The sequence below is a fragment of the Lupinus angustifolius genome, unplaced genomic scaffold (genome assembly GCF_001865875.1).
Source record: "Lupinus angustifolius cultivar Tanjil unplaced genomic scaffold, LupAngTanjil_v1.0 Scaffold_526, whole genome shotgun sequence".
In the NCBI taxonomy this organism is placed as follows: Eukaryota; Viridiplantae; Streptophyta; class Magnoliopsida; order Fabales; family Fabaceae; genus Lupinus; species Lupinus angustifolius.
The window spans coordinates 84,069-95,921 of NW_017727881.1; the positions used below are offsets into that span (position 1 = coordinate 84,069).

Below are 11,853 nucleotides of genomic sequence, written 5' to 3' on the forward strand. Positions count from 1 at the left end.
AATAGAAAATTCTGAAATTGGCTAAGCTTTAATTGGAAATTTAAAATCCTATTTAAACATGTAATTAAATGGTCTTTAGTGGGAGTTTAATGGCTGATTTGTTCCTTGCATGGCTGAGTTTGAATGTGGACGGATTCCTCAAAGATCTCGAATAAGGAAAACCTTTAATGGGTGAATTAACTCTTGATTTTCTATGCATTGGTCGTGGGATTACTTAAATGAAATGATGGTATTGTATCTTTGCAAATCTGATTTGAAATGTTGGAGATTCACACGCCTACTTGGATTAGCCTTGATGTTTTGCCTTTCTTGAATGAGCCTTGTCTTGAATGCCTTGAATTATATGTCCAACACATGTTTTATTCAAATAAGGAAGGTATTCATTCCTTTAATTCTCTTCCAATCTGAATTGATTCCATAAGGCAAGGTTTTGAGATTGTCTCTTATTTTAATTGACACGCCAATCCAATAAGAAATGTATCTATGATCATTCATTCTCTTAAAGCATCTTGATCCCAATAAGGTAAGGATTTGAAATGGTCATCCATTTGCTTTCAAATCATTCATTTATTTCTAGGCTGATTGGATGATAGAAACTTGTTTTACTTGCTCTTCCTCCACGCCAATTATACTTGGCTTACCATTGATATCTTTTTGCTCAATTACTATGATGTCTCCACGTGCCTCCTAGTACTTGATTCCTTGGCCACTAATGGAGCATGTTACAAGGAAATAAATAAAACAACACTCTCAACCCTCATATTACATGATTTAAATAAAATACCTAGCAATAATTTAAAATACTCCTAAGACTAAAATAAATCCTAAGACTACCCATGAGAACAAAATCTCAATTTATTGAAAATAATAACTAAAAACTATTATAATTTCCTTCCAAGAATGTGGACTCCAAGCGACTCTCCTACTTGTAAGATTGTCCTACACAAATTATAGGTTGCACCCCTTGGTTTACATCCGGTGTTGCATTAAATGTTAATTTCACAAGTGTAGTTGCTAGACATAGAGATATGTTTTGTGGGTCATAGTTCTCCATCTTGTGAGTAGAGTTGTTCGACATAACTTTTTTCATAAGCTACTAAATTGACTAAGACATTAACTTTTAGTATAATTGATGTCCTATTATTGCAAAAGAATCATAGCTAGATGAATAAGTATTGTTGAATCTCGTGTATATGAATAATGAGTAGTAAAGTTCAATCCCAAACATTTTTATTCCAACAGTTTAATCAATTTTAGTTCATTAAGATAATTACACTCATTTCTAAATCAACTTAGAATAACAATTTTTGTTGAAGGATTAGTATCAAGTAAATCTGTGTAAATTAACAATTTTTATACTTATTTGTGACAACCCAATTTTGATAATTTCATCGACCAATTTGCCAATTATCAGTATCTTTAAGGAATACAAATACATAAATTTAGTATTGAAAATCTTGCCCAACACTTCTTGATATAAAAAAAAACACTATTTTCTATATAAAATTGTGTCTTTTACTTCCTTATAAACAATGGCAGCATAACACTTGTTAACATCCCATAAATAAAACTTGTGGCAACGTTTTGGGTTTACAACAAGCTAGATAGAAAAGTTTCCAGGTTCTTGTAAGAGGTACAATTAAGTTACACAATCCATTTTTCCACACACCGAGATAAGCACACATAAAATCGAGAGACTGAGAAATAACTATGACAATTTAAAAAAGATTGACGGGCCCAATTAATCATGTGGTAACCGGTAATGGAAGAGTAGTTTCCAATTTAAAGTGTCTATTGCTTTGGAGGAAGTAACATTTGGTTCTAAGCTTTGAGGAAGCCATTTTGATTTAGTGTGCTTTTTGATATTTGAAGATGGTGAAGATTTTGAATTTATAAGCAGAATCTATACCAGCCTTCATGCCAGACAACAAAAGTGTAAGGTCTATGTTGTCCAAAAGATTAATTTGTTGATTTCATTTAGATTGTGTAACGGATTACTACAATCCGTTCGTGCCATATCGACCCAGTCCAGCCAGGGTGCCACACTAGTTCTCCAAAAGTGTGGCACCATGTTGCCCCAGGTGCTGCAACACTTCGCCAAACCAGTTCTGGGAACACTTTGCCAAACCAGTTCATCCAGAATGTCACACCAATTTGCCCAAAGAGCGACACGATGCCTCCCTAAATGCCACACCCTATTCCCCCTTTCCGAGCTCAAGCTTCAGACCTTGTACTTTTTCATGAATTGAATAGCATATGTCAAAAACAAATGATTGTTTTATAGAATGATGAAACTGCCAATTATAGATCAGTTTAAATGTGCATCAGTGGGCACGAAATTAGACCCTTACCGCACCCTTTTATATGATATAGACTAGATCTCATACCATATCAAAAGATGTTGACTTTGCTATACAAGAAGTTGTAAAAGAAGACTCAAAGCCATATGGATACAAGTCCTTAATTGCATGATAATCTTAGTTTATATACATAGTTACAATCACCTTGCATTTTCTGTATAGATATTAAAATTCAACAAAACAATGGAATTAGCAATGAAAACAAGAAAATTGCCACACTGCTTATGAAAGGATAGCAGGAATGCACTATAATTGGTGGATGTAAACTTAAAGTACTAACATTGAATTGAAAGTATAGTTATATTATATACAAGTAATGTTCATCATATCTATGAGCAAGAAGCTGGTAGTCCTCAATGCTTGCCTCATCTAAAAACACAAGCTGCATGATCAGTAAGATCCCTGTACATCTTCATTTAGCTCGATCTACACATCATATACTGGCATTCGTTCCTCAATCACGACACGGCAGACAGGGCACCTTTTACATTTTTCGCTGCAAGTTCTGTAATCCACAATGCAATTCCAAAGATGAAAAGCAGAAACAAAATCAATTTGTTAAAACGTAAGTCCCTGACGAGATATTTTTTTAATGCTACTACTACTAATCATAATAATAATAAATAATAAATAATAATAATGCATTTTAACAAATAGATTATTTATAAAATAGCACATGGCTGCAAACTTCTTCCCTAAAAGGCGATATGATTGTTATGAAAAAATAGTTTTCCAAACTTCCTCCATCTATGTTACATTATTATTTTGGGAGAAGAGTGGTAATACTTAAAATGTATTGTATTTTTCTGCTCTGTCGGACTTTGCTTAGAACAACTAATAACATGATATTAAGGATTTGTTTGCGACTTGTTTTTGGAGGAAATGAATGGAAAGTGAAGGCTCGAGAGTCATTTTACAGATGTATTTCATGGATCCCAAGCCCTTTCCTTCCTTCCATTACCTTCCAGAAACCAACTCGCAAATAGACCCTAAAGGGATAGTGGCAGAAGAGTGGAAAGGCTGGAGGAGCAATGATAGGGCTCTTACCGGCAAATAATGTGATGCTTACAGGGAAGCAGGACCACATTAATCTGCTCTTCAAAGCAAACTCTACATAAGATCTTCTCCTGATAGATTTGTTAATCAATTTGAAGTGTGTTAGATAATAATATGGTTTGAAAGTCATTGGAGCAAATAAACAAAATATTGGTATGGAGTCATGTAATGCAAACTTATATCTGCTGCAATTTTTGTCTTACTTTTCTGAATAACTTATATGAAGGCAATAATACAAAAATGGAGAAAGGACCAAGGTTATAACAAGAAGATTTTTTAATTCATTGAAATCTAGACCTAAATTCAGTAACAATTGAAAGTGATGCTCCACTCAAATTTCACCAATACTTTTCTTCTGTGGTCATGTAATGAGCACATCAAAATTAAATAAACAATAACTATGATGTTAAGGATCACTATTACATATTACAAAATAAATTACGAAATTAAATTATCATTTCAATCAATCACAAGTTTAATAGACCTCTAAACAAATCCTAATAATTCCAGGCACATACTAAATTTCACTTCATACTTTTTTTTTTAATTTGCTTTATTCGAATCACTTCCAAAGTAAAACTAATAAAATCAAACCACAAATTGATATCAAGGTTTATGCTCTATGGCTCTTTCTATATCTTACACACAAAGGTACACATATTAAGGCAATATTACCAACCCTACCACCCTTTTCAACAACAAAAAACACATATTCAAGAAGGTCCAACCGAGCAACAAAATTGAAGATAATGACGGTTGATAGAAATTAGAAAGTTGATAACGTACTTAAGTATTTATACGACCATGACTTAGCGATTCACACATAACACAGAAAACAATCAAACAAGATCGAGAATGTTACATTTTGAAGTCTTTCATACTCCTCCTGGCTATATTTTGTAACTTCTGTTTGCTCACCCAATGCAGCTTGTAGTCTCCAAATCTGAGTTATAAGGAATTGTGATTATACATGTATGAAAAAGATTAAACCTACTTATATGTAATTGGTTTATCTTGTTCATTCTTAACTAAGGAAACTATGATGTAAGAAATAATGCAGTAACTACATTTTAATATAAGGAAACAACGTCTTTACCTCGTCAACAAGATCTGCTCTAGGCATTTTCTTCACGGTATCAGGGGAGAAAGTATTATACCTGAATAGTAAATCAAATCACACATCATAAGAGAGGTTGGATTAATACTGTCCAAAATAGCAGAGACATAAGGTGCAAATACTTAGTTATAAGAGCCGCATGAGAGCATAAAGCAAAGAACAAAGACGCCGAATTACAGACACACTCCAAATGTCAACATGCTATAGTTATAACCAGGTCTCACCATTCTAATCAATTTGAGACATATTACTGTGATAACTTTGCTAATATCAGAAAAAGAATTTTTCACTTCAGGAGAAACATATATTATGTTAGTGCTCAGTAGGTTTCTGGATTAGAAGACCCAAATGGCTTTCAACACTGAAGATCTGCCATATAAGGGCATGACGTAGGGTAGAATACTAACCCGGAACTCCTAGCACAATAAAGCCTAGCTTCTTCCTCTCGACTCCCTTCATCTATTGACCACCAACCGAGCAACCTGTTAAGAGGGAAAGTGCACAAATTCTCGATGTTAGCTAAGTAACAGTTTTTTTATTAAGTTCAGTAGAGAATCTACCAAAGATAAATCTATTTTTGTAGTCAATCAAATATAAACTGATACCTTGAGCCATGATGAAAGAACCCAAAGCAATAAAGGAATTTTGATGCTATAGATGTGTATGTTCTAGGAACATCTCCAATGTAGAGTAAAAGAACTATCTTCTCTATTAATCTATATGCTGCAAATAACACCCCGGCTCCTTGCAACAAAAGAAGAGGAGAAAATATGATCCGATGTTGCATATATTTTGCATCTGCTGGTGTTCCCTAGAGTTCAAAGAAAACAAATGAGAAAAGGAAAAATTAAAAAACGTAGAAATTCTGAGACACGGATTTTGTTAGCTTCTATTATACCTCTAAATGCATAAAAAGAAGCAGTTGGAAGCAAATGAATGGAATTTTCATAAAATGCCCTCCAATGTCCTGTAGACTGCAGAATCCACATTGCTGCCTATCTTCACTTGAGGAAACAAGAAAGCTTGTACTATTCCATTCCATGTATCTCATGGTATTTGCTGACGAATATCTTAAGCTACTTGATGACGAACACGGTTCTATAATGTGACTGTTTCCGTGAATTGTTGGATTGTGCCACTTGGTACAAACAAGAAATGCAAAGCACTGTGCAATGCTGCAAAAGAATAAAAGGCTTTTATGAAGGGAAAGGCAAGACTAATGTCAAATGCTTCTATCTTATGATATATTGATTATACCCAAAGTTAATAAATAAGTCCCACCAACCTAGAGCAGCAACATCACCTGCAGGAATTTGAAAGAAACTTAGAAACAAAAAGATTAAGTATCAGTCACAGTCAACCGATACATTTATACTGCTCACCATAAACATTCATACTTGTTTGCCGGTGTGCAAGGAACACACGGGAACATAATCTATTTATTTCTTTTGATTTTTGTGAATCAAAACTATTAGAATATATCATTTTACTACAGTGTTGTATTTTGTTAAAGTATATCTTGGAGTGCTTCCTACTCCAGATATTTGTGTCAGTGCCATGCCTTCACACTCTCTAAATTTCTGTCTCTCTTTGCCTTTATTTATCTTCTGAAACATTAATCGATACTAAGCTTAACTACAAAGGTTCTCGAGAGTTAGTTATGACATCCCATCCATGTATAATTTACATGACATAAATTTTATTAAAAAAACCTTACATGAAATAACTAAATATACCATTTCCAAAAGTCTGTCTAACCAAGATCAAACATTTCTAAGCAACAAGTTAAAATGTGTGTAGGAAAATACATTGAAAATCCACAATAAATATGCTATGTTGATCATAATTCAGGACCAGACACTAAATAGCACTATTTGAACTCTTTCCTTTGCTGTACATCAGCCTATCAAGGAACTAAGATTTCACAACTCGAGATGAGTACAGCTTATATCATGACCCATATATCAACCAAGATTTCACAATTCATTATTTTCTAATGGTCAACCATGTCAAATAGTTCTAATTTTCGTTTCAGAAAACAAAAAAAATAGGAATATCTCTTGATCAGATTGCAATTTGCAACAGTAACTATTTGACAAGAGTGATTATTTAAAACCCCAAACTCCCCTCGTCTCATAGACAAAAAAGAAATATAATATAGTTAACAACATAGTGAAATCCTAATCAAACATGGAATAGAACCTCTATTGAGTATTAATGGAAGAACATCTTTACAACACTAAGACCCTAAGTGTCATGCGTTGTTCCTTAAATATAAAACAATATTGTCATTGCCCAAGAATATTGTATTAGACAAAGCTAATATATGCAAGATGAAAATAGATTAAGTTCCATAAATCATGTTAAAATGTTGTCTAATGTTAACCAACATCACAGAATCACAGATAATTGATATAGTGGTCAAGAAAAGGAGGGAGCACCGATAGTTAGAACCAGCTCCAAAGTAACAAGGAAATTAGACTGAAAAAAAGCTAATTACACAATAACCAAATGTTTTTGCGAGAAAATAAAAACTTACCACATATCTTTAGAAGGGTGAATACTGTAGCAGCAACAAAGAAGACCATGGATATTGAAATCCAGAAGTGCTAGAAAACAGAAGTGCACGATTTAGCATGGGATTTTGGTTAAATAAAAACAAAATCAAAATCACATAATCTTCTGAATAACACACTTAAGAAAGTTCTCTTCATTGTAGAAAGTTTATCTTGTATTGTATGAAAGAGGAACGACATACAGAAGAAGTGGCATACTCATGCTGAATGCAAAAAGATTACATGATCACATCAATGCAAGGAAACATCAATCCCATACACATTGAAGACAGATCAGCCCTCTCTATAGATGTGGCATAAAGAGGGTAAATATAACAACTACCGATGCACAAGATGAGATATACAATCGATATCTGCAATGCTCTACCATTTCACCACAAAGGAATCTTGGAAGTGGAGAGTTCTTATCTTAGAAACTACCATTGACATTGTTATGAGATTGAAAACACCAACATGGATGAGATAAGGTTTCACACCCTTATACCAATGTTCTGCCCCACTTTTTGGTTAAACTATAAAGACACCAACGCTTAATAACAAAATATATTCCAATAGTGAAGTTCATTTGTTTTTAATCAAGTTCCTGTGAGGCTAATATGTAGAGATCCCAATAGTGAAATGTACATGTACATTACACAACTGCCAATAAGCCACACACAAAAAATATGGGCAGCATGTATTATTTATAAGAATGAAATGTCAAATATTATTCATCTTCAGTGTTGTTCAGACAATGATATGAATGGCCAAACAATGCCACACTGATGTCAACCACCAACGCAACAACAACCAAGCCTTAATATCACTAAGTGGAGTCGGCTCAACCAACAACACACACAAAAAGGGCGGCCTAGTTACGAGGCTCCCACCTAGAGTTAGCAAGCCACACTTGATACATAAAGGGAATAATTGTCAACACAGTGCAAAACAACAGCATAAACAACAGTTAAAGGAAAGTTGAACTCTCTTTATGAATAATAGTTTTTTCAGGTTTTTTACTTGCCATAAAATGAAAATAAAGAAACTTAAATTTTGAGTACTAATTCATTTCAACGAAGATTAAGTATCATCTAGACCCATACTCAGATAAGGTGTTTTAATTCTGTTTCGCGTTTACCATCCCTCTATAATAATAACATTCCAAATTTCAATCCGGAATTAGAATTAATGTTAGTATTTTACTATAAACTACCAAAACTGAATACTTTAAATCGCCAAGCAGATGCCAGTAGAGAGCATTAGGTGTCTATTTCAGTAATATTACTGAGGGTCCTCACTTTATTCTACTTCAGACTTCAGAGCATATCACCAATCACTTAATTAATCAACTAATGAATAATATCTTACAGGAAGAGTTTCCCAAACCGCTTCATCGGTCAAATTTTCATCATCTCCAGGCATCAAAGCTCTACACATCCTATGGAAAGACATATTTTTAAGTAAAATATTCATTTGATAGAAGAACATAAAAATAGTTTTGCAACTTGGAGCTTGTATAATTGATAAACATTGATCATGAGTTCCTAACCATGCCTAGCTATACAGTTCAACTGTTACAACATTTAAAGTGACACGTCTCAGTGATCTATATATTTTTTAAAGCAGATCCAAAACGGCAACTTACTTCTCAATGATGGAGGGCTGTGAAAGAGTTGAACTGTAAGTGCAAGCTCCTTATGAACTAAAAATGTACAAATTCTGGCGGACTTATAAATTGAACAAGATAGTTACCTGATGTTATCAATCAAAATCGCTACTTCGAAAGCTATTAGGGGTAAGAAGACAATCTTTAAATTCACCGCTGCATCATTTCAATGCATAATTATTAAAATCAGTAGTAAGTTACAATCAATAACTTCAAAAATAAGTATTTCATTTTATCTCGATATGAATAATACAGTGGTTAATAACATCAACAATGCCACAAGAAATATTGCTCACCATAACTGCTTCCAAGATGCATACAGAGAAGTAGCTCAAATGCAACAAGTAATGGTGTTGCTAGGATTGAATGAGAAGGAGCCCACTGGCCATACACAATTTAATTTCACTTCAGTAACAAAAACCGACGACAGGATAAATTTCCAATTTTCCACAATAAATACTACAAAGATATTTTATGAGAAGCATGTCTTACTTGGCGACCATGAGGCATCAAAGGAGCAGGCACGGAAAACCTGCCTCGAGCTACTACAGCATGAAAAAGCCAAAGAGGAGAAAATACAACCCTGCCAAAAGGAATAAAAATGAACAGGCTCATGTACAAGCATAAGCTCTCACTACACCAGAAGACTAATCATTTAATGTTCAAAAACCGTTGACATAGTTGACAGCATGAATTATTTCATCATTATTCTCCAATGTAGATTGGGTTAAGAACATTACAAACCAGAAACTTTAAAAGAATTAACCCATTAGTGAGGCAATGAGGACTAGAGCTCCTAATGTCAATGTATCATGGTTTGAAACCTTATTAACTATTCTATGTGATGACTTGTACACAAAGCTATAAGGGGGAGAAGAGGGCACCACATTTTAAGGTCAGGACATGCATAAAAAATCGAACCGAAGCCTTAAAGGAAAGTACTTACCATTAGACCATACCACTGGGCAGTAATTGTAAGTGAGCATCTATATACACATCATATTTCACAATTTTGGTGGATATATTAAAATTTTATTTCCCATTGAAACAAGTAGACTCTCTCTTCACTTACTTTGGGACAGAGAACATGAAAACATAGGAATCCACAAAACCATGTACAAAATTGAAACTTGGAAAGCAGTAATCATGAACTCAAACTAAGGTATCCTCCCTTCCCTTTTCCAAAGAAATCAAACAAATCTAAAATACATAGTAAATCAGTTTATTATGCAACAAAATACAAGGCATACATGAGAAGGAAAACATTTGCCAAAAAAAATTCTAGTTATATTATCCTCAATTAATCTCAATTTCATCCTGAATTACAACAGCAAAATCTCCATTTGTGAATTAAACAACAAAAGGGGGAACAGATTAGCTCAAGAACCAACAATGTTCATTTAGAAAAATTAACAAACAAAAAAATACTTCCTTTTTCCAGTCAGACAAAGCTATATATCGCAATTGAAAAGGAAAATTACACAAAGCTAAAACTTGTTGATACCCTCTGATTCATATCAACATTTTATGAACTGGGTATCCCAAAAAAATAAAAAATAAAAAATAAAAAACTCACCACCATGTCCATTTGTACGGAAGAAGATGATCAAGCTTGAGAGAAAGGATAAGAGTGAAGGAAAAGAGTAAAGCATGAGCTATAAGAGCTTGAAGGGTCTTAGCAACCCTTCTCCAACTCATCACTCTTCTTCCAAGCACCATTTTTTATCAGAAAATGAATTTGCTATTGAGAAAAGAGAGAGAAGGAAAATATGGACAAAGAATAAGAACTAACTGACACAAAAACAGAGGTTTTGTTTTCTCTGTCGGAGAAATGATTAAGGAACTGAACCAGATGAGGAAAATATCGCAGAGATTGATATGAAAAATCCTCGTAGGTTGCAACGACATGAGAGTGACATTGGAACAAAATTGTACTCAATAGCATTATTGTCTTGCATTGATGTTCTTTTTATTTTTTATTTTTAAATTATTTATCTATCTTCTCTTTAACGTCAAAGCAGCGTGTTTTCTTTTACTGCTCTATTATTTAAGTCAAACATTGCTTTTTTTGTATTCACCAAATCAATGAGATTTTGATTTTTTGTGAACACCTGGGTACTAAAAAAATATATTAAATTAAATGAAGAGATATATCCTCCTCTAATTAATGACGAGAGTTTTTAATTTTAAAAATAAAAATATTATCTTAATATAAATAAAATGATACATTATATTGTATTTTGTTGCACTTACTCACTCGTCCTTACTCTCTTACTCAACCTCAAAAAATAATTCTCTTTTTAATATATTATTACAAATAAGCTTTTAATTCAAATTGGAATAAAGTTACAAAAGTCATTTGTTTGATGTATTTCATTAATGATTGTTGACATTTTTAACCAAATTATAAAATATACAAAAATAACAAATTTAGTTAATCGATTTGTTAGAGAAAACAAAAGTACTACAATATTAAAATCTTGTAGTATTATCTTTATTTAATATTGTGATATTTTTTTCTCTTTCTAGTTGATAATCTTGAAGATAAATGAATTTAAATTTGTTCTCATTATGTTTGGATTGGTTTATCAAATTCAAAAAATTGTAAAGCTTTTAATACCAACAAATTAAAAATAATAAATGATAAGATAATTGGGGAAAATAAGATAAAAAGAAGTTAATGAATTATCTTTTTCCTTGGCATAATAACTTCACTAAAATATCCTTTCAATAAGTCAGATTGATTTTTCGAATATTTAACTACTTTTTTATTTTTATGTGTGGTGCCATGTACTTATTGAATCAGATAATTGTAGCAGTGTGAAAATCAGCTAGCATAAAAAAAAATTAATTTTATTACTTTACGGTTAAAGTTGACGACAATTTATACTTATAAATAAAGAGTGTATAAAGCAAAAGTAACTTGTAACTTTAAGCTTATATTCTATTGCTACGGATTTGTATAGGTAAACTTGAAGTTTGTAGCTTGTAACTTACAACTATAAGTTATAGGTACGGAGGTTTCCTGGATCGGTGTTGTTAAAACTGTAAACTGGACATACATGTTTATATTTATATATATATATATAACAAAAAAAA

At 32.7% G+C, this 11,853-nt stretch overlaps 1 protein-coding gene across 2 annotated transcripts; it reads right to left on the reverse strand.

The window, feature by feature from the left end:
* Positions 1 to 2,422: 2,422 nt before the first annotated feature.
* Positions 2,423 to 10,707, reverse strand: LOC109341620. Of its 2 annotated transcripts, XR_002106971.1 has the most exons (15): positions 10,331 to 10,707; positions 9,247 to 9,337; positions 9,051 to 9,135; positions 8,841 to 8,910; positions 8,457 to 8,526; positions 7,073 to 7,142; positions 5,791 to 5,836; positions 5,432 to 5,708; positions 5,139 to 5,344; positions 4,941 to 5,015; positions 4,513 to 4,573; positions 4,279 to 4,359; positions 3,408 to 3,487; positions 2,637 to 2,865; positions 2,423 to 2,578 (listed from the first exon to the last, which is right to left on the reverse strand). XR_002106971.1 is itself a non-coding variant. In XM_019579564.1 (14 exons), the coding sequence occupies exons 1-14, from the start codon at positions 10,471 to 10,473 to the stop codon at positions 2,787 to 2,789; spliced, it is 1,434 nt and encodes a 477-aa protein (XP_019435109.1). In that variant the 5' UTR covers positions 10,474 to 10,707; the 3' UTR covers positions 2,431 to 2,786. The 2 variants fall into 2 exon arrangements, 1 of the variants encoding a protein (XP_019435109.1); XM_019579564.1 differs by having other exon boundaries at positions 2,431 to 2,865.
* Positions 10,708 to 11,853: the final 1,146 nt, after the last annotated feature.

Excerpts from the sequence above, each read along its gene's own strand:
- LOC109341620 (XM_019579564.1), bottom strand. The coding sequence starts at position 10,473 with ATGGTGCTTGGAAGAAGAGTGATGAGTTGGAGAAGGGTTGCTAAGACC. Across the intron at positions 9,338-10,330 it reads CCGTACAAATGGACATGGTG|GGTTGTATTTTCTCCTCTTT; the intron begins GTGAGTTTTTTA and ends TCCTTTTGGCAG. Across the intron at positions 5,837-7,072 it reads CACCCTTCTAAAGATATGTG|GTGATGTTGCTGCTCTAGGT; the intron begins GTAAGTTTTTAT and ends AAATTCCTGCAG.